The 26839-nt window shown below is 44.9% G+C and overlaps 1 protein-coding gene across 6 annotated transcripts in view; it reads right to left on the bottom strand.

The window, feature by feature from the left end:
- plekha1b (pleckstrin homology domain containing, family A (phosphoinositide binding specific) member 1b) overlaps positions 1–23951 on the bottom strand; it is a 39882-nt gene extending 15931 nt beyond the window's left edge. For 2 of the 6 annotated variants that reach the window (XM_063003218.1, XM_063003223.1), the window contains exons 1-7: positions 23701–23951; positions 13628–13788; positions 9834–9890; positions 9706–9751; positions 4668–4765; positions 2017–2145; positions 842–979 (exon numbers count right to left, since the gene is read on the bottom strand). In XM_063003218.1, coding sequence (XP_062859288.1) covers positions 842–979; positions 2017–2145; positions 4668–4765; positions 9706–9751; positions 9834–9890; positions 13628–13768 — 609 coding nt within the window. In that variant the 5' untranslated portion in view covers positions 13769–13788; positions 23701–23951. Of the gene's footprint in view, positions 1–841; positions 980–2016; positions 2146–4667; positions 4766–9705; positions 9752–9833; positions 9891–13627; positions 13789–14979; positions 15059–15455; positions 15484–15582; positions 15744–23700 lie in introns of those variants that run through there. The other 4 variants (XM_063003219.1, XM_063003220.1, XM_063003222.1 and 1 more) reach the window with 4 other exon arrangements.
- Between the last annotated feature and the right edge of the window lie 2888 nt (positions 23952–26839).

Here is a 26839-nt window from a genome sequence, read left to right as displayed (position 1 = left end):
TCTTCATTTCTAATGGGAAAAATTTGTTTGGTACACGTCCTGTTTGGTATGAATCCAAGGATCTGGAACGGATTAAGGACGTATACCGAAGTACCACTGTACATGTGAGCAGACTTTATCGAAGTTTAAACACCTTAAATCTCCAACTAGATTCAGACTCACTCATCAACACTTATTACCTATTATGACTGGCAGTAACAAATATGGAACCTGATGCTGACTGTCTCGTCAGGCAAAAGCAGACTCACAGTAAAATTATACTACAGTTATACACAGCAGACAATACATCCAGTATACATAGTAAATAGCTTTTTTTGGGGTGTGTTTACTATTTCATCTGCGGTCCGGCCCCCCGAAACACTGAAGAACAGTAATCCGGCCCTTAAGTTAAAAAGTTTGAGGACCCCTGTTCTAGACCATCTTCTAGCACCCACTGGACGCTGTTGGCTGGATTTTTTTGGTTGGTGGACTATTCGCAGTCCAGCAGCGACAGTGAGGTGTTTAAAAACTCCAGCAGCGCTGCTGTGTCTTATCCACTCATACCAGCACAACACACACTAACACACCACCACCATGTCAGTGGGGGTCCTGACCATTGAAGAACAGGGTGAAAGCAGGCTAAAAAAGTATGTAGATAAACAGAAGGACTACAGTCAGTAATTGTAGAACTACAAAGTGCTTCTATATGGTAAGTGGAGCTGATGAAATGGACAGTGAGTGTAGAAACAAGGAGGTGGTCATAATGTTATGCCTGATGGTGCAGTTGTGAAACGGAGCGCCGGTGTAGAATTTGGTACAGTACTTTGAATAGCGTTCATTGTATTCAGTGGTTGGAACTCACCAGTGCACCCTGTTTGACGCAGAAGCCGGACTTCACCACAGACTGGTCTTGGTTGGCACGGCTCAGGTAGTAGGGCATCTGGCTGTGTGGCTTCCTCAGTGCCCCCCTCTCAGCACCATTCTGGCCTTCACCTTTTTCCTGTCAGGAACAAAAACAACAGGTGTTACTTACATAAAGAAAGGAGAACCTACTATGATGTAAATTGTAAAAAAACAGCCTAAGATGGCATGTATTATATGATATACACTGATCAGCCATAACATTAAAACCACCTCCTTGTTTCTACACTCACTGTCCATTTTATCAGCTCCACTTACCATATAGAAGCACCCTGTAGTTCTACAATTACTGACTGTAGTCCATCTGTTTCTCTGCATGCTTTGTTAGCCCCCTTTCATGCTGTTCTTCAATGGTCAGGACTCTCCCAGGACCACCACAGAGCAGGTATTATTTAGGTGGTGGATCATTTTCAGCACTGCAGTGACACTGACATGGTGGTGGTGTGTTAGTGTGTGTTGTGCTGGTATGAGTGGATCAGACACAGCAGCGCCGCTGGAGTTTTTAAATACCGTGTCCACTCACTGTCCACTCTATTAGACACTCCTACCTAGTTGGTCCATCTTGTAAATGTAAAGTCAGAGACGATCGCTCATCTATTGCTGCTGTTTGAGTCGGTCGTCTTCTAGACCTTCATCAGTGGTCACAGGACGCTGTTGGCTGGATATATTTTTGGTTGGTGGACTATTCTCAGTCCAGCAGTGACAGTGAGGTGTTTAAAAACTCCAGCAGCAGTGCTGTGTCTGATCCACTCATACCAGCACAACACACACTAACACACCACCACCATGTCAGTGTCACTGCAGTGCTGAGAATGATCCACCACCCAAATAATACCTGCTCTGTGGTGGTCCTGACCATTGAAGAACAGCATGAAAGGGGGCTAACAAAGCATGCAGAGAAACAGATGGACTACAGTCAGTAATTGTAGAACTACAAAGTGCTTCTATATGGTAAGTGGAGCTAATAAAATGGACAGAGAGTGTAGAAACAAGGAGGTGGTTTTAATAAGACTGTGTACAGACTATGCTTGATTGGCACTGGATGGCACAATGTGCCACCAGCCTGAACCCATCACACAAGCCTGGTTGTGTTTCTGAGACCTGGCGTGGACCGACCTGTGTGGTGGTGATGATGGGAACTCCTCCGATGATCTCCGTCTTGTAGGAGACCTGCTTCATGGCACCCAGCACCTCCACACAAGCCTCCGCTGGGTTCTGCCCGCCGTGATCTCCTGATTTTGGCACCTGCAAACAACCATAAGAGGATTAGCACGCAGCTAAAGTCTGGCAACCTGAGGTAGAGCGTTCATATGGTCCTAAACTGTGTACGTGTTTTTAGACATGCCCAGTGTCCAACCCCCTTCCCCTCTACAAGTGCACGACATCCATGCTGGTCAAGAATGACCTCAGATAAGCGTGTGCCTCCTCCTGATGTGAAGCATCAGTTTCTTCCATATGGAGCAACACGCTATACTCAAGTATTCTTCCACCGCTCGTGCAGGCACCTCCACCAGACGGCAGGAGATTTGCTGTTGAAGCGGCAACGAGGTGATCCTGCATCCAGCCTTTCCTGCCCGAGACACAGTCAGTACGTGTAGAGCGCCCAAGCTAGCTGGTGGCACCGCTAAGACTCGAACCCGGGTCTCGGTGGCGGTGGGCTAGCATAGCAAACCGCTGCACCACCGAGCACCCTGAGGAAAGCTCATCAAGGTCCACGAGAGGACATGCACTTCTTACATCCACGTGTTTGTGAAATTTCTCTACCCACAATTCCATGCTCGTTTGTTTTTAGCGGGTACGACCAGAGCATCCGCGCTTGTCCTGTCTGTGTTAGCGGTTAGCATTAGCTTTAGCTTGTGTTCTCTGCTAGAGCGAGTGATGGAGAAATGCAGAATTACAGGTTGTACCCGAACTTTCGTGAACTGTGTTTATGAGGTTCTCAAGCCTCGGGCCTCGTGCCTTAGGAGCCGGGGCCCGACGGGGCGGGGCTTTACGAGACCTCGACTGTGCGTGTGCGTGAATTCACAGAATTCCTTTAAGCACCTCTGAACGTGGTGCAGACATTCAAACGACGCTAATTTGAAGGACCCACACAGACATATACACCATAAGACCAAAAGTATGTGGACACCTGACCATACTCTTGTTGGATATCCCATTCTGAAACCATGGGCAATGTAGAATCGCTTGCACTGGGTGGCATTCAGACTGGTATAACTGGCGAATAAATAAAAGAGGTACTTGTGCGTATAATGGCACAACAGGGCACAGTGTGGGCGCTCATGATGGCACGGGTTGGTAAAACTACACTACATCTCGAGTGTCCACTAGTTTGCCATATTAAAGCTTGCGGTCAGGCGTCCACATACTTTTGGCCGGGGCAGCCGGGTGCTGAACTGATCGATGAGGATCTGATTTAAATGGACAGGGCACTTTATAAATCAATGCGCTGATGCCAGGCTTCGCTCGGTGCCAACCCAGGAACACACTCACACCCAGCTATACACACTACTGATTAATAATCTGCCTCATCCTGATCAGGGTCACGGTGGGTCCAGCATCACCCACGCCAAGGTTTATATACAATCACTGAGCACTTTATTAGGAACACCTATCCAATCTTGTATGTACATTCTTTCATTAATGTATAAGCTACACTTACCATACAGATCAACCTTGTCAGTATACAATTACTGACTGTAACCCATTTATCAATCAATAGGACCCCCTGTTGAACAGTGATGTCTGGCTTGTTTGGATCATTCTAAGCACTGCAGGGATACTAACATGATAATGACACAGCAGTGTGCTGCTCTGGTATGAGCGCAGCAGGTACAGCAGTGTTGTTGGGAGTTTTAAATCCTGCTTCTGATTTAAATGGACAGGGCACTTTATAAATCAATGCGCTGATGCCAGGCTTCGCTCAGTGCCAACCCAGGAACACACTCATACCCAGCTATACACACTACTGATTAATAATCTGCCTCATCCTGATCAGGGTCACGGTGGGTCCAGCAACACTTACACCCAGGTTTATATTATATATTATATTATTATATAAGCTACACTTATCATACAGATCAACCTTGTGGGTATACAATTACTGACTGTTACATATTTAGCAATTAGTAGGACCCCTGTTGAACAGTGATGTCTGGCTTGTTTGGATCATCCTAAGAACTGCAATGATACCAACATGATACTGACACAGCAGTGTGCTGTTTTGGTATGAGTGCAGCAGGTGCAGCAGTGTTGTTGGGAGTTTTTTTTTAAATTTATTATTTTTTTTTTTATAATTTAGCGTGTCCAATTGTATCCCGTCAATCATCCTCTCACTAATGCCGTTCCACGCCTCCTCCGACACGTGCACAGCCAATCGACCGTCTTATCACCCACACTTGACGAGTGCAGCGCGGTAGAGCACCGTGCACGGAGGATCACACACTCTGCCACACCCCCTCCCGTCTCCATGCAGGCGCCACCGACCAGCCAGCAGAGGGCGCAACCGCCCCAGTCCTGAGAGAGCATCCCCTCCGGTCTCAAATCCCGCCCCCCCACCTGAACAACAGGCCAATCGTTGTTCATACAGCCGCCCAGCCTCGACCGGTGAAGGCAGAGCTGGATTCGAAACGACGCACCTTCGAGATCCAGCTCTGGTTGCAGCGCGTGTCTTTACCGCTGCGCCACCTGAGCGGCGTTGTTAGGAGTTTTAAATCCTGCTTATGTACTGGTCTCTTCATGTAGGCGTACAGTTAAAGCAGACTCACTGTGATTTTGGTGGCGTTGTTGAGCACATTGACCCACTCCACCAGGTCCTGCTTGTCATTGGCCTGCAGGTAGAACTTCCTCATTCCAGCGTTGATGACTGCAGGGTGATGAAGAAGAAAAGGAAGAAGGTGAGAACCCAAGAAGTGACGATTAACCAGTCAAGCTACACAAACGTTACGCAAGCGCGTCTTCGCTGCAACACGGGGGCGTCGCTGCACACCCACGGCCTTTAGATCAGACCTTCATTTCCTTCTTCTGTAATCATTCAGTCCTAGACGTCAGCTGAGCGCTGCTGTAAATGGTACGCTGGTACCAGAACCATTGTGGTGAGTGCACTCCGGTTTCATCCAACCCTTGAAAAACAGTTAGAAGGTGGATTGGCTGCACTAAATCCTATCATCATCTAAGCGTAGCCCTGTGATGTCATAAAATGAGCTGTGCTTGTTAATAAATAAAAAAATCATTCAGCCTAATACAAAGTCTAATACAAACCACGATGGCTTCATACCACTTTGATCCTGATCATCCTCGGCATCTTAAGTATTTTAGCATGGATTAAAATCTGTGAAGTTGCTCCCGTTACGAGCTCCATAAAGACATGGAGCCATGATCTGAACCCTATTAAACATGTTTGGGATTAATTGGAATGTCGAGTGTGATCCAGGCCTTCTTGCTTAACGTAAATGCCTGGGTTCAGCCGATGTTTGGGTGGTGGACCAGCCTCAGCACTGCTCTGCGTGCGTGAGTTGTTCTGCTATGAGTGTGGTAGGTGCAGCAGTGTTGTTGGGATCTTTAAACACCTCAATAGTGCTCTAGAGTTTTTTGTGGCACCGGACCCACCACAACCCTGACCAGGATAAATAAATCATTTCAATGCCACTTTTCCGTCACTAGCAAGTGGGTTCTTGTTCTAACTGTGCAATAACGGATCACCATTAGTGCAAAGCTATCTGAGAAGCCAATTGAATCGTATGGCTTGTGGTTCCCACCATAGAGGTCAGCAGGTTTTTCCTGTGTAGAGCGCTCAGAACCGAATTAAAGCCGTGTGCTCAAGTAACGGCTTTAAAAACGTTTGGAACGTTTGCATGACGCTTTTGCTGGTTTATTTCTGTAGATTTGGATGGACTTCGGACACTTCGGACCGTGTGACCAAAAGTATGTGGACACCTGATCATATGCTAGTCGGATCCCATTGGGTCCCATTAAACTCCCAGCACCACTCAACAAGATTTTGGACTGTGTCTGTGTACATTTGCGCCCAGCTTTTAATGACACAGCAGTGTGCTGTTCTGGTAAGAATGCAGCAGGTGCAGCAGTGTTGTTGGGAGTTTTTAAATATCTTGCTCTCTTTATTAGAAACACATATAGGTGTACAGTTAAAGCGAACACGTTCTGATCACATGACACTGCCGGTTAGAGCACTATTGAGGTGTTTAAAAATCCCAACAACACTGCTGCACCTGCTACACTCATAGCAGAACAACTCGCGCAGAGCAGTGCTGAGAACGGTCCACCACCCAAACATCGGCTGACGCCGGGCATTGATGTTAAGCGTGAAGGCCTGGCTCACGGTCGACATTCCAATTCATTCCAAAGGTGTTCAATTGGGTTCAGACGAGGGCTCCATGTCCATGTCGTTATGGAGCTTGTAACAGGAGCAAATACTGAAGATGCCAAGGATGATCAGGATCAAAGTGGTATAAAGCCTTTGTGGTTTGCATTAGACTTTCCGGTTGAATAACTTATTTATTAATTAACGAGCAGAGCACTACTCTCATGTTTACACTTTAGCAAATTAACAAGGACCTGTGCCAGGCGGGCACTGCCAATCTTAGAAATCACTCACACACTTCTTCACAACAGGAAGCTGTTTGGCTGGAATCCATTCAGCACGGTCAGTATGAATCACCTCGTCCTACAGAAATGACCACAAACCGGCTACATCCTTCAAAAAGTGGGTCGAACCAATGACATGCTCATGAGCTGGCACTGCCAGGGCACCATGTCAGGGAATTCTGTTGTACAGTCATTACCCACATCCTTTATTAATACAGTGTATTCATAATAGATGAGAGATCTTTGCTTTGAAGACGTCAGCGTGATTAATACCGCAGTACTTCATCTTCAATACCAACTTCATCCTGATCAATACTGGTCAGAGTCTCAGTAGATCCAGAGCCTCCAGGAAAACACCCTGGGGTGCATAACATGTTTGGTGCACGTCGTAAGGGGGTGGAAGGAAAATTAAGTAGTCAGATGAAACCCACATGGACATGGAGTGACCATCCTTACAGGTGGTGACCCCAGGCGGGGTTCAAAGCCAGGTCCGGAGAACCCTAATGCATTACAGCACGCACACTACCTGCTGCGTGCCTCCCTACACAGCGCAACTGTAGAACCTACGAGGGACCTATAAATACGCCGTGGGGGTTTGGAGTTTCCGATTTAATCTCCGCATCCTGTGTGGAAGTCACAAGCTTCCCCCTCTTCATCGACGTCTACAGTTAGACGATCCAGGAAAAGGTCAGCCGGAGGTCATCGAACTGTTTCCTGCTATTGAGAAGAAGACTGAAATGATGAAGAACTTCAGGAGGACACACAAGGTCCAGAACCAACCTGCTCGGGTTGGAACACACTGCTTAGTAGAACTGGTAGAGTTCCTGGCACTTAGGGTGCTCGGCTTGAGCGGTGCGGTAAAACGTCATCAAAGTGTGAATATGAGACGAAGCTCCACGTGTATCTGTATTTAGGGCGGCACGGTGGCTAAGTGGGTAGCACTGTCGCCTCACAGCAAGAAGGTCCTGGGTTCGATCCCCAGGTGGGGGGTCAGGGTCCATTCTGTGTGGAGTTTGCATGTTCTTCCCGTGTCTGCGTGGGTTTACTCCGGGTGCTCCGGATTCCTCATACAGTCCAAAGACATGTAAGTGAGGTGAATTGGAGACACAAAATTGTCCATGACTGTGTTCAATATAACCTTATGAACTGATAAACTTTGTGTAATGAGTAACTACCGTTCCTGTCATGAATGTAACCAAAGTGTAAAACATGACGTTAAAATCCTAATAAACAAACAAACAAATCTGTGTTTATCTGGATTTTCCTCACTGTTTCACTTTTAAACTTGTGTTACAGCTCGAGCTTCTGAGAAATTGTAAGAATCAGCTTTTCTGAGAATCTAAAACACTTATCGATAAAATAAATAAAGCTAGAGGTAAAAACACACACTGTAACCAGAGCTGGAATCTTGAATACATCGTATCGAATCTCAGCTCTGCCCTGCCGGCTGAAGGGCCACATGAACAACGATTGGCCTGTTGTTCAGATGGGCGGGACTAAGCCGGATATGGGTCTCTCTCTGTCAGACTGGTGCAATTACGACCTCTGCTGGCTGATTGATGGCGCCTATACAGAGATGAGGAAAGTGTGCTCTTAGGGTGTGTCTCACCGTACACAACGCTAGGTGGCACAACACTCGTCAATGTGTGGGTGATAAGATGCATACGGCATGCTGCCCACATGTCGGAGGGGGCGTGGGTTAGCTTTGATCTCCTCGGTCAGAGCAGGGATCGGCATAAGCAGAGAGAAAGCATAAAGCAATTGGGCAATTGGACACGCTAAAGGGGGAGAAAAAGGAAGAAAATGCATAAAAATTACTAATCATAAGTTCTTTCTAATTAAATTCCTCAGTCATTGTTTTAATATGATAAATCACATTAAGCTTTGCTTTTCCCAGGTCGTATCAAACAGTTCGTCTCATTGGAGGCGCTTTGAAAAGGTCAGCAGCAAACTGGGTTTAATCAGGTGATCGGGACTTGACCTTTAGGAACAGTCCATGTATTTCTGACCCACAGGGTTCAGATCCAGTCTGATACTGTTTGGGACTTGCTGAAACACCCACTTGCTTTCATCATGTTCTTCAACGTTCCATCCACTTTCAGCCATGCAGCAGTTCCAGTGACAAGAAAACGATAATGGAGTGTAATACTACCACCACCATGCTTTACAGCAAGTCATGTTTTCTCCCCCAAACACACTTCTGCTCAAAGTGGCCAAAGAACCCAATCTGACCACTGGACTTCTCCAGAAGCTTCTTCAACAACCATCTGTACTGAGCTGATTTCTCAGCAGAAGCTTCTTTCATGCATTGCAGCCTCTGAGTGAAGGTGGCAGAAAGCTTGCTCGACTGCTGACGATGACACCAAAGTTCCAGCAGCTACTTAGACTTCTAATTCATAATAGGCCTATTTTTAGGTGCTTTCTGAGTGGCAAATAAACATCTGGACAAATTTCTTTCGGTTGGACTATTCTCAGTCCAGCAGTGACAGTGAGGTGTTTAAAAACTCCAGCAGCGCTGCTGTGTCTGAGCCACTCATACCAGCACAACACACACTAACACACCACCACCATGTCAGTGTCACTGCAGTGCTGAGAATCATCCACCACCTAAATAATACCTGCTCTGTGGTGGTCCTGTGGGGGTCCTGACCATTGAAGAACAGCATGAAAGGGGGCTAACAAAGCATGGAGAGAAACAGATGGACTACAGTCAGTAATTGTAGAACTACAAAGTGCTTCTATATGGTAAGTGGAGCTGATAAAATGGACAGTGAGTCACTTTAAAAGCGTCTGATAAATGTTGAAAATGTAAATGTAGTTATGAGTTAGTTTGGTGTGTCCTATATGGCATCTTGGGTAAGTTATTTGTTCCTGGGTTTTTTGGGGGGGGTATCGAATTCTGTCTGTTTTTTTGTAGTAGGATGGATCTTGTACAGTTTATTAGTGGTATAAGTTTCCATACGTTTTGCCAATGTTGGACATTGTTGGATCGGCTTTGGATTGCGATTTGCTTTGCTATCGAGTCAGCTTGCGCCAGAGCGTGTAGTAAAATTGCGGTGAGAAATTAGGAGGCCGTGGGCACTGAGTGAAACGATGCCGGTGAGCTTATACAAGTAAACGATGCAGAAATCCAACACTTTATACAGGGTTCACAAACTTTTGCATGCAAGTGTGTGTGCGTGAAATAAAAGACTGGCTCACCGAAGCAGAACTCGGCCTTCGGACGCAACTTGGTGGCGTCGCTGACCTGAAACGGAAAGAATGACCACAAACGTCATGGAACGGCACCAAGAAACCGCTCGTCATGATCATCCGGTAATGAAAGGTACCTTGGAAATGTACGTGAGCTTGAGGGAGCCGACGTTGGCTGTTCCTTCCGGAAGATTCTGCAAAGGAAAGATCGTGTCATTAACCTCGTTTCCAAAAAAAGTAGAGACAGGATGTGGAACGCTGTGGAACGTCTCTTCTCTGGAAATCTTCTATCTATTTTTTTGCTTTTCTATTTATGCATTTTCTCTTTTCTCTTAATTTAGCTTAGTCAGTTCGTCTTCCTCTGCTGGAGACTCCGGTCATGTCTGTGGCAGAGATGTTCACAAGTCACAAAATACGAGTCCGAGTCAAGTCACGAGTCTTTAGGCTAGAGTCAGAGTCGAGTCACGAGTCTTTAGGCTAGAGTCAGAGTCAAGTCACGAGTCTTTAGGCTAGAGTCAGAGTCAAGTCACGAGTCTTTAGGCTAGAGTCCGAGTCGAGTCACGAGTCTTTAGGCTAGAGTCAGAGTCGAGTCGCGAGTCTTTAGGCTAGAGTCAGAGTCGAGTCACGAGTCTTTAGGCTAGAGTCCGAGTCAAGTCACGAGTCTTTAGGCTAGAGTCCGAGTCGAGTCACGAGTCTTTAGGCTAGAGTCAGAGTCGAGTCACGAGTCTTTAGGCTAGAGTCAGAGTCGAGTCACGAGTCTTTAGGCTAGAGTCAGAGTCGAGTCACGAGTCTTTAGGCTAGAGTCCGAGTCGAGTCACGAGTCTTTAGGCTAGAGTCCGAGTCGAGTCACGAGTCTTTAGGCTAGAGTCAGAGTCAAGTCACGAGTCTTTAGGCTAGAGTCAGAGTCAAGTCACGAGTCTTTAGACTAAAGTCTGAGTCAAGTCACGAGTCTTTAGGCTAGAGTCAGAGTCAAGTCACGAGTCTTTAGGCTAGAGTCAGAGTCGAGTCACGAGTCTTTAGGCTAGAGTCCGAGTCGAGTCACGAGTCTTTAGGCTAGAGTCAGAGTCGAGTCACGAGTCTTTAGGCTAGAGTCAGAGTCGAGTCACGAGTCTTTAGGCTAGAGTCCGAGTCGAGTCACGAGTCTTTAGGCTAGAGTCCGAGTCGAGTCACGAGTCTTTAGGCTAGAGTCCGAGTCAAGTCACGAGTCTTTAGGCTAGAGTCAGAGTCAAGTCACGAGTCTTTAGACTAAAGTCCGAGTCAAGTTACGAATCTTTAGGCTAGAGTCAGTCGAGTCAGAAGTCTTTAGAATGAAGTCCGAGTCAAGTCACGAGTCTTTAGACTAGAGTCAGAGTCAAGTCACGAGTCTTTAGGCTAGAGTCCGAGTCAAGTCACGAGTCTTTAGGCTAGAGTCAGAGTCAAGTCACAAGTCTTTAGACTAAAGTCAGAGTCAAGTCACAAGTCTTTAGACTAAAGTCCGAGTCAAGTCACGAGTCTTTAGACTAGTCAGAGTCAAGACACGAGTCTTTAGGCTAGAGTCCGAGTCAAGTCACGAGTCTTTAGGCTAGAGTCAGAGTCAAGTCACGAGTCTTTAGACTAAATTCCAAGTCAAGTCACGAGTCTTTAGGCTAGATTCCAAGTCAAGTCACGAGTCTTTAGGCTAGAGTCCGAGTCAAGTTACGAATCTTTAGGCTAGAGTCAGTCGAGTCAGAAGTCTTTAGAATAAGGTCCGAGTCAAGTCACGAGTCTTTAGGCTAGAGTCAGAGTCAAGTCACAAGTCTTTAGACTAAAGTCCGAGTCAAGTTACGAGTCTTTAGACTAAAGTCCGAGTCAAGTTACGAATCTTTAGACTAAAGTCCGAGTCAAGTCACAAGTCTTTAGACTAAAGTCAGAGTCAAGTCACAAGTCTTTAGGCTAGAGTCTGAGTCAAGGCACGAGTCTTTAGACTAAAGTCCGAGTCAAGTCACGAGTCTTAGACTAAAGTCAGAGTCAAGTCACAAGTCTTTAGGCTAGAGTCAGAGTCAAGTCACAAGTCTTTAGACTAAAGTCCGAGTCAAGTCACGAGTCTTTAAGCTAGAGTCAGAGTCAAGTCACAAGTCTTTAGGCTAGAGTCCGAGTCAAGTCACAAATCTTTAGGCTAGAGTCTGAGTCGTCACAAGTCTTTAGACTAAAGTCCGAGTCAAGTCACGAGTCTTTAGGCTAGAGTCCGAGTCAAGTCACGAGTCTTTAGGCTAGAGTCAGAGTCAAGTCACGAGTCTTTAGACTAAAGTCCAAGTCAAGTCACGAGTCTTTAGGCTAGAGTCTGAGTCAAGGCACGAGTCTTTAGGCTAGAGTCCGAGTCAAGTCACAAGTGTTTAGGCTAGAGTCCGAGTCAAGTCACAAGTCTTTAGACTAAAGTCAGAGTCAAGTCACGAGTCTTTAGACTAAAGTCAGAGTCAAGTCACAAGTCTTTAGGCTAGAGTCAGAGTCAAGTCACGAGTTTTTAGACTAGTCAGAGTCAAGTCACAAGTCTTTAGGCTAGAGTCTGAGTCAAGGCACGAGTCAATATAATCTACACAAAACATATTGTAAACGTAGTGTAGAACAACAACAGATTAGCGAGTGTATTTTGCTGTTTTACTTCGTGCCTTTACTTTCCTCATCATTGTGCAAATAAATGTAATTTTCGTAACAAGAAGGTTCCAGATAAAAGCTTCAACTGATACGTTCTGTTTTCATTGCAAAACAAAAGTGCGATAAATCACAGCACAGCGGCCAAAATCCAAAACAAATCATAACCACTGCTCACCTTAGCTTATGTTCTTCCAGATGCTATTAAATTCATAAGCGTGTGCCCCATTAGGAATAGAATCCGTTATTTTGTAAATGTGCTTATAATTAAAATCCTTTCCCTGGTTGTGAAGTAAAACACGAACTCGTTAGAAAGCCGATCAATCATCTGTGTGACGCAAACTGAATAAATGCAAATAACAGCATTTCTTACTAAAAATTACAATCAGAAGGTCTGATTGGTTCAGAAAACGCTCTTTCAACCATTAGAGCCAATTATGTAGGAGCGTTCCATTCACACCAGCTGTTCCTGTGAAGTGCACTACGTAGGGTATTCCACCATTTTAAGTGAGATTCCAATCCAAAGGTAACTTATAAAATATATACATTTATATAAAAAATTGTCACACGTAACTAATGTTAACACATGCTGATGCTAGGGACTCTAGTTGTGTACGAGTCATTTTTTGCGAGTCATGAGTCGAGTCCGAGTCATCTGAAACGAGTCTGAAGTTGCTGTGTGTGTGATTTACGTGCGACTCGAGCTCCCGTCTCTGGTCCGAGGGGGGTAATTTCAACTCCTTCCAACCTGTGCGCAGTCCACAACCGTTCTTATTCGCCAACACCTCTGATGACGAGTATTTCGGACTGTGTCTGTGGGAATTGATGGCTTCTCCCTTAGACTAGCATTTGTAAGATCAGGCAGGCATTCCAATTACTCCCAAAGGTGTTTAATAAGGTTGAGGTCAGGGCTCTGTAAAGGCCACTGAAGTTGCTTTACATCAACTCATCAAACCATGTGTTTACAGACCTCACAGCAGAGGCACAACCATGGGACAGGAAAAGACCTTCCCCAAACTGTTATGAACTTAAAAGCATATTGTTTATTTAAAATAAATAATGCTACAGTATATAGCTGTTAACACTGAGTGTAGCACCTGCACTTAATAATGAGCAAGGGTGTCCACATAATTCTGGATTTATATTGTACATCGCCCCCAAAAATGCCGCCCACCAAGAGCCCCTGAAAAAAATGCCACAGCGCGTCTGGTGTCATCTGTTCCACACCTAAAGGAACTTACAGTGCATAAAGAAGAGGGATAGAGAGAACCTGCCAAACTCCACAGCATTCCCTGTCAGCTGTTTGACCTGAGAGGGGAGTTACCTGCGGGTTGTCCATGTACCAGACCAGACTCCCCTCCATCGTATCCAGGATGAAGTAGCGGCGCAGGAACTTGCCGCTGTTCTCATTTTCCTCAATGTCCAGAAAGCCACAGATGCGGTTCTGTCGATCCACGTAAGGCATCGCTGGGTCTGCGCATCACACTGAAAACAAACCGATAAACCGAGTTTAGCCACAGCCATCGCCAACATCTTCAAGAATCAAGCGTACAGTCGGTGAATGGATCAAACCTTCCCTGTTAGGGTCACCCCAGAATTCCAAGTGCTGATTGTATGGACTTTTAGTGGCAGAGGTCACTACCGAGTACCAAACTGCTCAGCTCAGGAGCTTCACGGATCTGATTTTCGATCCCGAGCATCTGCACACAAGTCTGAAATCACCACGCTAAAGAGCACAAAAAACTGGACACGCTGGATCTATCTCCAGATGTCAGGAGAACGACGCCTGCACGAATGGACAGAGGTGGCTGTGAAGCGTGGCGGAGGAGGAACCACCGTTTTAAATATCATATGCACTGAAAGTAAAAGTCGGGTTGTAAAACATGCTTTGAATCCATGTCCAAATACTTTGCCGGATCTATCTCCAGGGTTCTGGGTTCTAACTCCAGATGTCAGGAGGACGACGCCTGCATGAATGGACAGAGGTGGCTGTGAAGCGTGGCGGAGGAGGAACCATGCTGTTTTACATATCATAAACACTTGGAGTAAAAGACGGGTCGTAAAACGTGCTTTGAATCCATGTCCAAATACTTTTGAACTACATGGTTACACCCTCCATTCCAAACCGAAGCTGAGTCGATCATCTCCAGGTACTTAAATTATCCCAGTTTACTCAGTAACTTCGTACCCAAATTCATTTCTAAGAAGAGCACAACAGATAATCCGCTAGCACACCAGCGCCGAGATTCTGAGCTCCCGGGTTTGAATCTCGGCTCTGCTACCGGTCGACTGGGCGCCCTCTAACAGGCACAAAATTGGCCCCCAGACTAAGGGGGGTTATCAATGCTTTATAAGGACCCTGGTTGCCCAGGGCGCCTGTACTAGGGACGTTGTAGCCTCGTGGTTAAGGTACTGGACTAATAATCAGAAGGTTGCTGGTTCAAGCCCCATCACTGCCAGGTTGTCACTGCTGGGCCCTGGAGCAAGGCCCTTAATTGCTTAGACAGTATACTGTCAGTCGGTTTGGATAAAAGTGTCTGGTAAATGCCACAAATGTACATATGTACAGAAAGTGGAGGAGCGCAGAGATCAGGGTGTGGCTCTCCGTACACGAAGCTGACCTCACGCAAATCAACTGAAGTATAGAGAATAAGAAGGGATTGGTGGACTGCGCACCTGTCGGAGGGCGTGTCTGTCAGGTGAATACACACCCTCCTTGGACGTCGTCGGGGTCCCCGGCAGTGGATTGGCTACCCTAAATTGGGAGGAAAAGAGGGATGTAAAGCTCGCTCGACTGTGGATAGTAACACCTCTTGCTGCTTGTTTAATGGTTCTTGAATTAGATCTGAGCTAAGAGACGGATTTCACCCCAGCAGAGATGTTAAAGCCTGGGTTTTCTTTCCAACCTTGGCAAGAGACCACTGTTCCACGTGTTCCAAGACAAGAAGTTTAAGCACAACAGTCCACTCTACTTTTCCCTATGGTATTAAAACCACATTGTTTATTAAATATGAAAAAAGCCCCAACATAGTGTACTGTTACACCCTCTACCCTTAGTGCCAACAGTTTAGGGAGTGTCTGTTCCTCTTTTAGGACAAATGGAGCCCTATAAGAAATATAATAATAATAATAATAACTTGACTTTCCTGCACCTCCTCAACCACCTCAATCCCAAATAACTGGGACGAACAGGAACACAGACTGTTGATTGCTTCCAACCTTCCTAATCGTCTTCTCGCTGAATCTAAGCATATCCCAGCAGTCATGATCCAAAATCACCTGAGCAGCTTCCCGGAGAGCGAAGGCCGGTATGGCGCCGAGTACGAGTACGAGCGCCCCTCCGAAGCTCCAGAACCTTCTCACGAGGAACACGAAGCGCCTTTATACTCGCGCTCTCCATGACAATAGCAGGAAGCGTCGGCGCAGACGAGAGTCGGTCGTCCTCCCATTCATATGTACCCGTACACAGGCTCGACACACACACCACCATTCACGATTCATGCCTGGTGTCTATGGCCGCCCGGCTCTGCCCACTGAAAGGACACTACGCCTCTGCAATACCAACAAGTCGTCCATTATCTCCGCACGTGAGGGGAATAGAAAGCTGGGAGCGACCCGCTACTCCGTTTCCAAGTCAGACACGCATGGTCATCGGGCTTAGTCACGCCAGGAACACGGGGTTCGGTCACTCGGTATTTAGCAGACGCCTTTATCCAAAGAGACTTGCAGAACTGTGACAGAATACATTCTGGGCAATTGTGGATTAGGGGCATTGCTTACCTGGCAACCTGGCAGTGGTGGGGCTTGAACCAGCAACCTTCTGATTGCTAGTCCACAAAACATGAAGCTGATTCATCTGAAACTAAGCTGGACACTTTTTTTTTTTTATTATTAGTCCTTAGCTGGCATCCGGTTGAGGGCGTCCTCGAAGCCAGTATGCTGCTGTAGGTGCCGCTGGGTCACGAGCTTTCTGTACGACCCTTTTCCATTGCTTTCGGTCGGTGGCCGCGGTCTTTGCTTGGTGTAAATCAAGTCGTTGGTTCCTCAGGTCTTCCTCGATTTGTTTCGACCATGTTTTCTTTGGTGCCGCTCGCTGGACTTTCCACTGATCAGGCCGAGTCCTCCAGAGAAGCTGGTAAGGTAGCCTGGACTCGCTCATGCGGCACACGTGTCCAAACCATCGTAGACGGCGTTGTTGAATTTGATCCTTGATGGTTAGTTGGTTCTGGCACCAAGATCGGATGGTGTCGTTGGTAATGCGATCACGGAGCGAAACCTTAACGATCTGGCGTAGGCATCGCATTTGGAAGATCTCGAGTTTGTCCAGGTCCGTTTTGAGTAGCGTCCATGCTTCGGAACCAAACAAGAGGATTGGTAGAATAAGTGTCCGAAATAGGCGAACTTTGGTCGCGGTGGTAACGTTGCCCTTCTTCCATACACACCATTTGAGAGACGCAAACGCTGCGGCTGCCTGGTTACCAGTACCTCAACCAGACAGTAGGAGTCGCTGTTGCACCAGTAAAGAGATCCAAAGTAACTTTCAAATGGGACCAAACACAATCCCAACAATTTAGGATTTAGGGCTTTGCTCAAAAGTCCAACGAGGGCAACCTGGCAGTGGTGGGGCTTAAACCAGCAACCTTCTGATTACTAGTCCAGTACTTTAACCACTAAGCTACAAAAGACAAAGCCGCTTCATCCGAAACTAATCTGGACATTTAATCTGGTTTTGCAGCTTCATTAACGTGTCTGCAGCTGGTGACCACTTCTTTTCACTCTGTTCTCTCTGTAGTCCTTCACCATTCGTACCAGTACCTCAGCCAGACAGCAGGAGTCGCTGTTGCACCGGTAGCGAGATCCAAAGAGACTTTCAAACATTTACATGTTCAACATTTAGCAGATGCTTTTATCCAAAGTGTCTTACAGTACTATGACAGTATACAGTCTAAGCAATTAAGAGATAAGGGCCTTGCTCAAGGGCCCAACAGTGGCAGCCTGGCAGTGGTGGGGCTTGAACCAGCAACCTTCTGATTACTAGACCAGTACCGTAACATTAGGCTACAACTGCCCCAACTGCCCAAACACAATCCACACTCAGGGTGATGGGCCTTGCTCAAAGATCAAACGATGGCAGCCTGGCAGCGACTGGGCTTGAACCAGCAACCTTTTGATTAGCACTAATTTGTGACTAGAAGAGTTTTTACTTTTCTAAAGCTTTCCACAAGATTTTTGAGTGTATCTGTGGGAGTTGTAGCCTAGCAATTAGGGTACCAGACTAGTAATCAAAATGTCACTGGTTCAAGCCCCATGACTCTCAGGTTGCCACTGTTGGGCCCTTGAGCAAGGCCCTTAACCCTCAATTGCTTATATAATATACTGTCACAGTACTGTAAGTCACTTTGGATAAAAGCGTCTGCTAAATGCTGTAAATGTAAAACAGAGTTCGTGCCCATTCAGACGTTAGACGGAAAAGCCTGGCTCATAGTCAACTTTCCAATTCCACCCAAATGTGCTTAATGGTCAAGTTTCTTATATGATATATTTATACACCTGGTAGCAGTGGGTGTGGCTGAAACAATCATTTCTAAACTTAGTACAGTGATAGCTTAGTGGTTAAGGTACTGGACTAGTAATCAGAAGGTTGCCGGTTCAAGCCAGCCACTGCCAAGCTGCCACTGTTGGGCCCCTGAGCAAGGCCCTTAACCCTCAATTGTTCATAATTGTAAGTCGCTTTGGATAAAAGCGTCTGCTAAATGCTAAAAATGGAAATAGGAAGCCGTAGCCTAGTGGTTAAGATACTGGACTAGTAATCAGAAGGTCACGACATAGGACAGTGGTAGCCTAGTGGGTAGAGCTTTGGTATATCATTGGGAGGTTGTCGGTTCAAATCCAGGCTCCGCCATGCAGCCACTGTCGGGCCCTTGAGCAAGGCACAACACTCTGTCTGCTCCAGGGGCCCCGTAAAATGGCTGACCCTGCACTCTGACCCCAACTTCCAAACAAGCTGGGATACGCAGAAAAAGAATTTCATTCTACTGTACACGTGTAGACGTATATATGATTAAGTAAGGCATTTTTCTTCTTCCTTTTCATAGCTCCACCACCAACAGTCCACAGAAACGTCTTGGAGATTCATTCCATCCTGAAGTGATGAAAATAAAAACGATATTCCTTAATGTAGTGCTGAGTTTTCAGATATCTGGCATCGCATTGTTTAATGCACTGTGGCACTGCTCCATCCCAGCTGTCAGCTAAAAACATTACATATACACCGATCAGCCATAACATTATGACCACCTCGTTTCTACACTCACTGTCCATTTTATCAGCTCCACTTACCATATAGGAGCACTTTGTAGTTCTACAATTACTGACTGTAATCCATCTGTTTCTCTGCATGCTTTGTTAACTCCTTTCACTATGTTCTTTAATGGTCGGGACCCCCACAGAGCAGGTATTATTCGGGTGGTGGATCATTCTCAGCACTGCAGTGACACTGACATGGTGGTGGTGTGTTAGTGTGTGTTGTGCTGGTATGAGTGGGTCAGACACAGCAGCGCTGCTGGAGTTTTTAAACACATCACTGTCACTACTGGACTGAGAAAAGTCCACCAACCAAAAATATCCAGCCAACAGCGCCCCGTGGGCAGCGTCCTGTGACCACTGATGAAGGTCTAGAAGATGATCGACTCAAACAGCAGCAATAGATGAGCGATCGTCTCTGACTTTACATCTACAAGGTGGACCAACTAGGTAGGAGTGTCTAATAGAGTGGACAGTGAGTGGACACAGTATTTAAAAACTCCAGCAGCGCTGCTGTGTCTGATCCACTCATACCAGCACAACACACACTAACACACCACCACCATGTCAGTGTCACTGCAGTGCTGAGAATGATCCACCACCTAAATAATACCTGCTCTGTGGTGGTCCTGTGGGGGTCCTGACCATTGAAGAACAGGGTGAAAGCAGGCTAAAAAAAGTATGTAGAGAAACAAATGGACTACAGTCAGTAATTGTAGAACTACAAAGTGCTTCTATATGGTAAGTGGAGCTGATAAAATGGACAGTGAGTGTAGAAACAAGGAGGTGGTTTTAATGTTATGGCTGATCGGTGTAAACGTTCCTACATTTTACACAATTTACACAAGTACAAGGGATTCTGGGAAATGTAGTCAGTTTTTGATTGTAGTTCTCAGAAAAACTAGGTCATTCAATTTTTTTTAGCCCAATCAAAACACAACTTATGATCTTATGAGCTGTATGATCACTCCTACAGGTGATTTCAGTGTGGTGTGGTGTGAGGAACGAGGCCCATCCTGGTGTTGTAGAAGAACTTTCTGCGCTGGTGTTCATGTGAGGAAAAAGCCGCTCAGTAGAACATTAGCAGCGCTACCCGAGCACGCTGAAATCTGAGATGTGGACAAACGTGACTTGTTAAACTCATTTCAGGTCTTAATGCACATCATGCCAGGAATCTACCACACATTCAGTGCAGCCTGTGGAAGCCTCTTCACCGCACATTCAAAAAGAAGAGCCGGCACGAGCAGTAACCAGCAGAACAAGAGGTTCTATTTCATCAACCTGATCGCGACATCATGTCCAGAAACACTGATCTGAGTACATCTACTGTAAACTACATGGAACAGTCGTCTCTTGCCAGGGTCAAGGAGGAAAAAACCCAAACTGTCAAAAGAAGAAGTAGGTTCAGATGATCAGATTCTATCCACAAACCACCAAAAACAAATCAGTCATCTAATAGGGCAGTTGAAACCTAGTGGTTAAGATACTGGACTAGTAATCAGAAGGTTGCCGGTTCAAGCCTCACCTCCAGGTTGCAACTGTTGGGCCCTTGAGCAAGGCCCTTAACCCTCAACTGTTTAAATTGTATACTGTCACAGGATGAAAGCGTCTGCTAAATGCCGAAAATGTAAATGTAATCGAAGATGCTGATACACAACTGAAACTGTCCCCAGTCGAGTGAGCTTCATGTCGGCTGGCATGCAAGAAAGAACCTCCCGCTCCTTCTCTGATAATGCGACCAGCAACAAACTTCAGCTGAGCTTTAAGGTCCCGAATTGATCAGAATTTTCTGTCTCGGGTGCCAGCCTTCAAGGACACGGCACCACCTGCACCACCTGCCCCACCTGTGGATCGAACCCAGGCCCTTCTTGCTGTGAGGCGAGCCACTGTGCCACTAAACCGTCCCGTCCAGACTTTAAAGACACCCTGTACATTAGGTGAAGTCAAACTAGCCCTGTTTATATGGACACAGAGAAGTCATCATAAGCAGTTAATCATTACATTCACATTTCTGGCATTTAGCAGATGCTTTTATTATAAGCGACTGACATTTGTGATTAAATACAATCTAAACAGAAGGATTAAGGGCCTTGCTTAAGGGCCCAACAGTGACCAGTTGGCAGGTGGGGCCCGAACCAGCAACCTTCTGATTCATGACCATGATCCCAAGTTTTATGGTATTACAGAACTTTCTACACAAGCAGATTCGTCATATAAGTAGCTGTCCATATATTTTTGACCCACAATAAACTTACGAACTCACATCATGTAAGTGAAGTCTGGCAAGGGGCTTCTCGCTCTACTTCATTAACCTGACCGCGACTTGTAATGTCCAGAAAGTTCAATGGTTTGTAAATATGAACGACTGGAACACTAATCTGACCGCATCTACTGTAAACTACATGGAACAGTCGTCTCTTGCCAGGGTCAAGGAGGAAAAACCCAAACTGTCAAAAGAAAGTAGATTCAGATGATCATATGAACAGATTGTATCCATAAACCACCAAAAACAAATCTGTCATCTAACAGAAGATTCTGATACACAACTGAAACTGTCCCCAGTCGAGTGAGCTTCATGTCGGCTGGCATGCAAGTAGGAAGCGACCGGCAACAAACTTCAGCTGAGCTTTAAGGTGCTGATTTGATCAGGGGCTTCTTTCCTGCACGGCAGCCTTCAAGGACACGGCAGCATAAAGCTCACTCGACCGTGGACAGTCATACCTGAGTCCCAGTGGCTTCTAGTTCATTACGGAATTAAATCAACATACAGAGGAATTGGCTAGAGACCACTGTTCCATTTACAGGGTGAAACATTTTGCCTATGTGTCCAGACTTTAGGGACACCCTGTACATGGAACAGTGGTCTCTTGCCAATGTCAGGAATTTATCATTGCTGAGAGTAAAGTCGTCTGTATGTTGATTTGAGCCACCGTACTGCCCCGTCCAGACTTTAGGAACACCCTGTACATTATAATAGGTGAAGTCAAACTAGCCTTATTTATATGGACACAGAGAAGTCATCAGCAGCTGTTAATCATTACATTCACATTTCTGGCAGTTAGCAGATGCTTTTATTATAAGTGACTGACATCTGTGATTGAATACAATCTAAACAATTGAGGGTTAGGGGCCTTGCTCAGAGGCCCAACAGTAACCAGATGGCAGTGGTGGGGCCCGAACCAGCAACCTTCTGTGGTATTACAGATTTTCCTACACAAGCACATTCATCATAGAAGTAACTGTCCATACATTTTTGACCCACAATGAACTTAGGAATGAACTCACAAGTCTGGCAGGGGCTTCTTGTTCTACTTTATCAGCCTGACCACGACTTATAAGGAGTGTGTGCTTCATGTCCAGAAAGTTCATTGATTTCTGAAACTGAACGACTGGAACACTAATCTGACCACGTCTACTGTAAACTACATGGAACAGTCGTCTCTTGCCAAGGCCAAGGTAAAAAAAAAAAACCAAACTGTCAAAAGAAGTAGGTTCAGATAATCAGATTGTATCCATGAACCACCAACAAAAAATCTCTCATCTAACAGAAAACAGTGGTGGGGCCTGAACCAGCAACCTTTTGATTCATGACCAGTACAGACAACTTAGGAGAGCATGATCCAAAGTTATACGGCATTTAGGAACTTTTTTACACAAGCAGATTCATCATATAAATAGCTGTCCATATATTTATGACCCACAATAAACTCACGTCAGATGGATTAAGGCCAGGTTAAGTCCAGACACCCGGGATCAATAAATCCGGATCAGTTCAACTGGATCAGATCTCCTCTCCTGACCTCATAAAGTGCACAAATCCCCACAGACACATTACCGGAAGCTATCCCATAAGAGTCGAGGCTGTTCTAGCCATTGCAGGGCGACTCTATATAAACGCCCATGGTTTTGGAAGGAGCTTGACAAGCTAATAGTCATGTGTCCACATACTTGCTCAATGGCCCAACAGTGACCAGTTGGCAGGTGGGGCCCGAACCAGCGACCTTCTGATTCATGACCAGTACAGACAACTTATTAGACCATGATCCAAGGTTATATGGCATTTAGGAACTTTATACACCAGCACATTCATCATATAAGTAGCTGTCCATATATTTTTGACCCACAATAAACCTACATCATATATGTGACATGGTCTCCATGCCTGACCTCATAGAGTGCACAAATCCCCACAGACACAGTACCAGAAGCTCGACAAGCTCATGTGTCCACATACTGTGACCAGTTGGCAGGTGGGCCCGAACCAGCAACATTCTGATTCATGACCAGTACAGACAACTTATTAGACCATGATCCAGAGTTATATGGTATTACAGAACTTTATACACCAGCACATTCAACATATAAGTGGCTGTCCATATATTTTTTGACCCACAATTTTTTGACCCACAATAATGTGACGTGGTCATAAAGTGCACAAATCCCCACAGACACATTACCAGAAGCTATCCCATAAGAGTAGAGACTGTTCTTGTCATTGCAGGGCGACTCTATATAAATGCCCATGGTCATGTGTCCACATACTGTGGCACCTTGCTCATTGGCCCAACAGTGACCAGTTGGCAGGTGGGGCCCGAACTAGCAACCTTCTGATTCAAAACCAGTACAGACAACTTAGGACAGCATGATCCAAGGTTATATGGTATTACAGAACTTTATACACCAGCACATTCATCATATAAATAGCTGTCCATATATTTTTTGACCCACAATAAACTCTGGCTGTGGGTGTGAATACTTTTTCACGTCTCGAGGGTTTTCCAGCCCTGGGAATGAACGATCAACAGCAGATAGAAGCGAAAGTTCAGCCAGACACCCAGGATCGATAAATCCGGATCAGTTAAACCGGATCAGAACTGGATTAAGGCCGGGTTTAGTCCGGGTCTGGAGTTTAGATGAGCTGGAACTGTGTGGAAGTGTAAACACCGAGTTTAGCCTGTTAGCCATGAGACACACACACACACACACACACACACACACACACACACACACACACACACACACACACACACACACACACACACACACACACACACACACACACACACACACAGAGAGAGATGAGATCAGACTTACACTCTAATAATCAGATAGAAGGAGAATCCAGCAGCTCTGTGATCGGTCGGTCGGTATGAAATCAGCCCATCATCTCCGGCTCTCACTTCCTCTCCATTCTGATCACATCTGATACCTACACATACCTAACTACAGTCTACAGGGTGGAGAGAGGGGGCGGGGACACAGCGCTCAGTCCGGAAGTCCTGCCGAACAGCACACTGGGAAGTGTAGTTTTTTTTTTAAATAGACCGAGCCGCCATGCTATGAGTCCAAACTACTGACGATCACTACAAAGCAAAGAACGAAAATCTTCATTAAACAGCTTAAATATTTAAAAAGATTCAAAACTTCACGAATTATCAAAAAATTATATTAAATTACAACATGTATTCAAATAAACAAGGAATAAATGCTACACTTTTCTCTTTTTTCTCTATTAAGAAGTGTACTATTTATTATTGTTCTTATTAATGCATTTATATTATTAATAATTATTTAATTTATTGCTTTATTATGATTTATTTTCATTATATTTTCATTATAAAATCTTACATACAGATAATTTTCTGTCAGCAAAAAGACCTACCTGACCTTATGTGAATCATAATATCATAATAGTTATATTAATAATTATTATTTTATTATTTTTATTAAGATTTATTTTCATTATAAAGTCTTATTTTATTTATATTCAGTCACTCATTGTCATTGTCTGTTTTACCTTTATTAAATTAAAATATTTTAAACTTGACAAAAATATCAAAATGATAAAAAAAATGATATCAAATCTCTTTTATTCTCTATAGGATACCTTTATTTGTCATATACTGAATATATATATATATATATATATATATATATATGTACAGTACAATTAAATTCTTTCTTCGCATATCATAGCTTGTTTGGAAGCTGGGGTCAGAGCGCAGGGTCAGACGTTGTACAGCGCCCCTGGAGCAGAGAAGGTTAAGGTCAAGACAGCATTAAAATATTTTAGACTTTACAAATTTTTTCTCTATTCAGAACAGTGTACTATTTATTATTGTCGTTATTATTGCGAATTCTTGTAAATGTATTTATATTATTAATAATTATTTGATTTATTTTTATTATGATTTATTTTTTTATTATATTTTCATTATAAAATCTTACATACAGTCAAATTTTCTGTCAGCAGCAGACCTACCTGACCTTATGTGAATCATAATATCATAATAGTTATATTATTAATAATAATTTTATGTATTTGTTATTATAATTTATTGTCATAATAAAGTTTTATATTATTATTCATTCATTAATTCATTCATTCATAGTCTTTACCACCATTTTCTCCTGGTGAGGGTTGCAGTGATCCAGTTCATGAAGTAAAAGGCAGGAAACACCCGGACAGGTCTCCAGTCCATCACAGGGCACACACACACATTCAGGGCAATTTTAGATTTATGTTTTCAGCATTTAGCAGACGCTTTTATCCAAAGCGACTTACAGTACTGTGACCGTATACAGGCTGAGCAATTGAGGGATAAGAGCCTTGTTCAAGGGCCCAAAAGCAGCAACCTGGCAGTGGTGGGGCTTGAACCAGTGACCTTTTGATTACTAGTCCAGTACCTCAACTGCTAGGCTACAACTGCCTACTATTTTAGTAGCTCCAGTCTACCTGACTGCATGTCTTTGGACTTGTGGAAGGAAACCGGAGCACCCAGACAAAAACACACGTGGACACTGCGAGAACATGCCAAATTCCACACTGAAAAAAGCCCTGGCCGCCCAGCCGAGTAATCAAACCCAGGCCATTGGATACCAAATAGAAATTAAATATGAATATTAATGACAGTGATGAATATTGATTAATATTGGCGTCACATTTTTAAACTTTGCGCTGAATATGACTGGGATCAATCAAAAGGTTGTAATTCCAGCACTGTCATGTGGCCCCACTGTTGGCCTTGAGTGAGGCCCTTAACTTTCTTGGCTTCAGGGGCGCCGTACAATCGCTGACCCTGCGCTCTGACCCCAGCTTCCAAACAAGCTGGGATATGCGGAAAAAGAATTTAATTGTACTGCACGTCTGTATATGTATGTATGCTATTCTATTCTTAATATAAAGGTTTTATTTATAAAGATACAGCATGTGTAAAACCAACTGAAAGGTGAAAAAGTTTCACACCCTGTTTTAATCATATTAGTGCTGTTATTGGTAGTTATGGTTTGGAGGCTCTTCAGGACGTAAACTTTCAGCAGCTTCATGATTCTGATGTTACCTCTAAAACTCCTCCACAGATTTCTAATAAAATACTAGTCAGGAGATTGGCTGGACCATGCAGCACCTTTTGCTTTTATTCTGGTTCATTCTTGGACTCTATTTTTGTAATTCTGTGGGATTTTCTTCATCACATTTCCTGTTTAGCTGTAGTTCTTATTCCACCTCCATAATAATAAACACTATGATGCAGCAATGAATGCCGGTCATTTTGGATCTGCTCCATCCACTATACATTCACATCCACTATACATTCCTAGCCCTTCTGCACTCAACATGAATTCTGTACGTTCCTGGAGCTGGATGATTAATGTAGAGGGTTTGTTCATACGTGACCACATGGAGTCAGCTGCTGTACCCATCACCCAAAACCAGGAAACACTCCTGCAGCATTACAGGAGGAAATCACAGTGCTGCGAGGGGAATTCCTCTAAAGTTATAGCACCCTGTTCTCTCAGAGTTGGGTTCCTCATCAGTGAGCCATGCCAAAAGTACATCTCCAGTTTCTGGTACCAAAGGTTCTGGTACTTTGTGCAGTGCACCGGGAGTAAATTGGGCCGGGGGGAGTTTCCTGTGTGGTGTATGCAAACTTCCTCTGATCACAAACAGGAGTGTTTAATAACAATGGATAATTGAACTGGAGGAAGAAAGCTGGTCCTACAGAGCCAAAATACAGCAACGTACGTCATGGAAATGCTTCACATCAGGAAGCAGTCCATGGGACCATCGAGTTTCACAACCAGTAATCTCACAGTTCACACAGCATCCAACCATTCATCCACTTCAGATACAGCCACCAGCCAAGCCACCTACCCATCCATCCATTCATCCATCCACTTATGATACAGCTACCAACCAATCCACCTACCCATTCATTCATTCATCCATCCACTT

This window comes from Trichomycterus rosablanca, chromosome 10, assembly GCF_030014385.1.
Source record: "Trichomycterus rosablanca isolate fTriRos1 chromosome 10, fTriRos1.hap1, whole genome shotgun sequence".
In the NCBI taxonomy this organism is placed as follows: Eukaryota; Metazoa; Chordata; class Actinopteri; order Siluriformes; family Trichomycteridae; genus Trichomycterus; species Trichomycterus rosablanca.
Note: the sequence above shows the minus strand (reverse complement) of the source record. Positions and strands in the feature narration are given on the sequence as shown.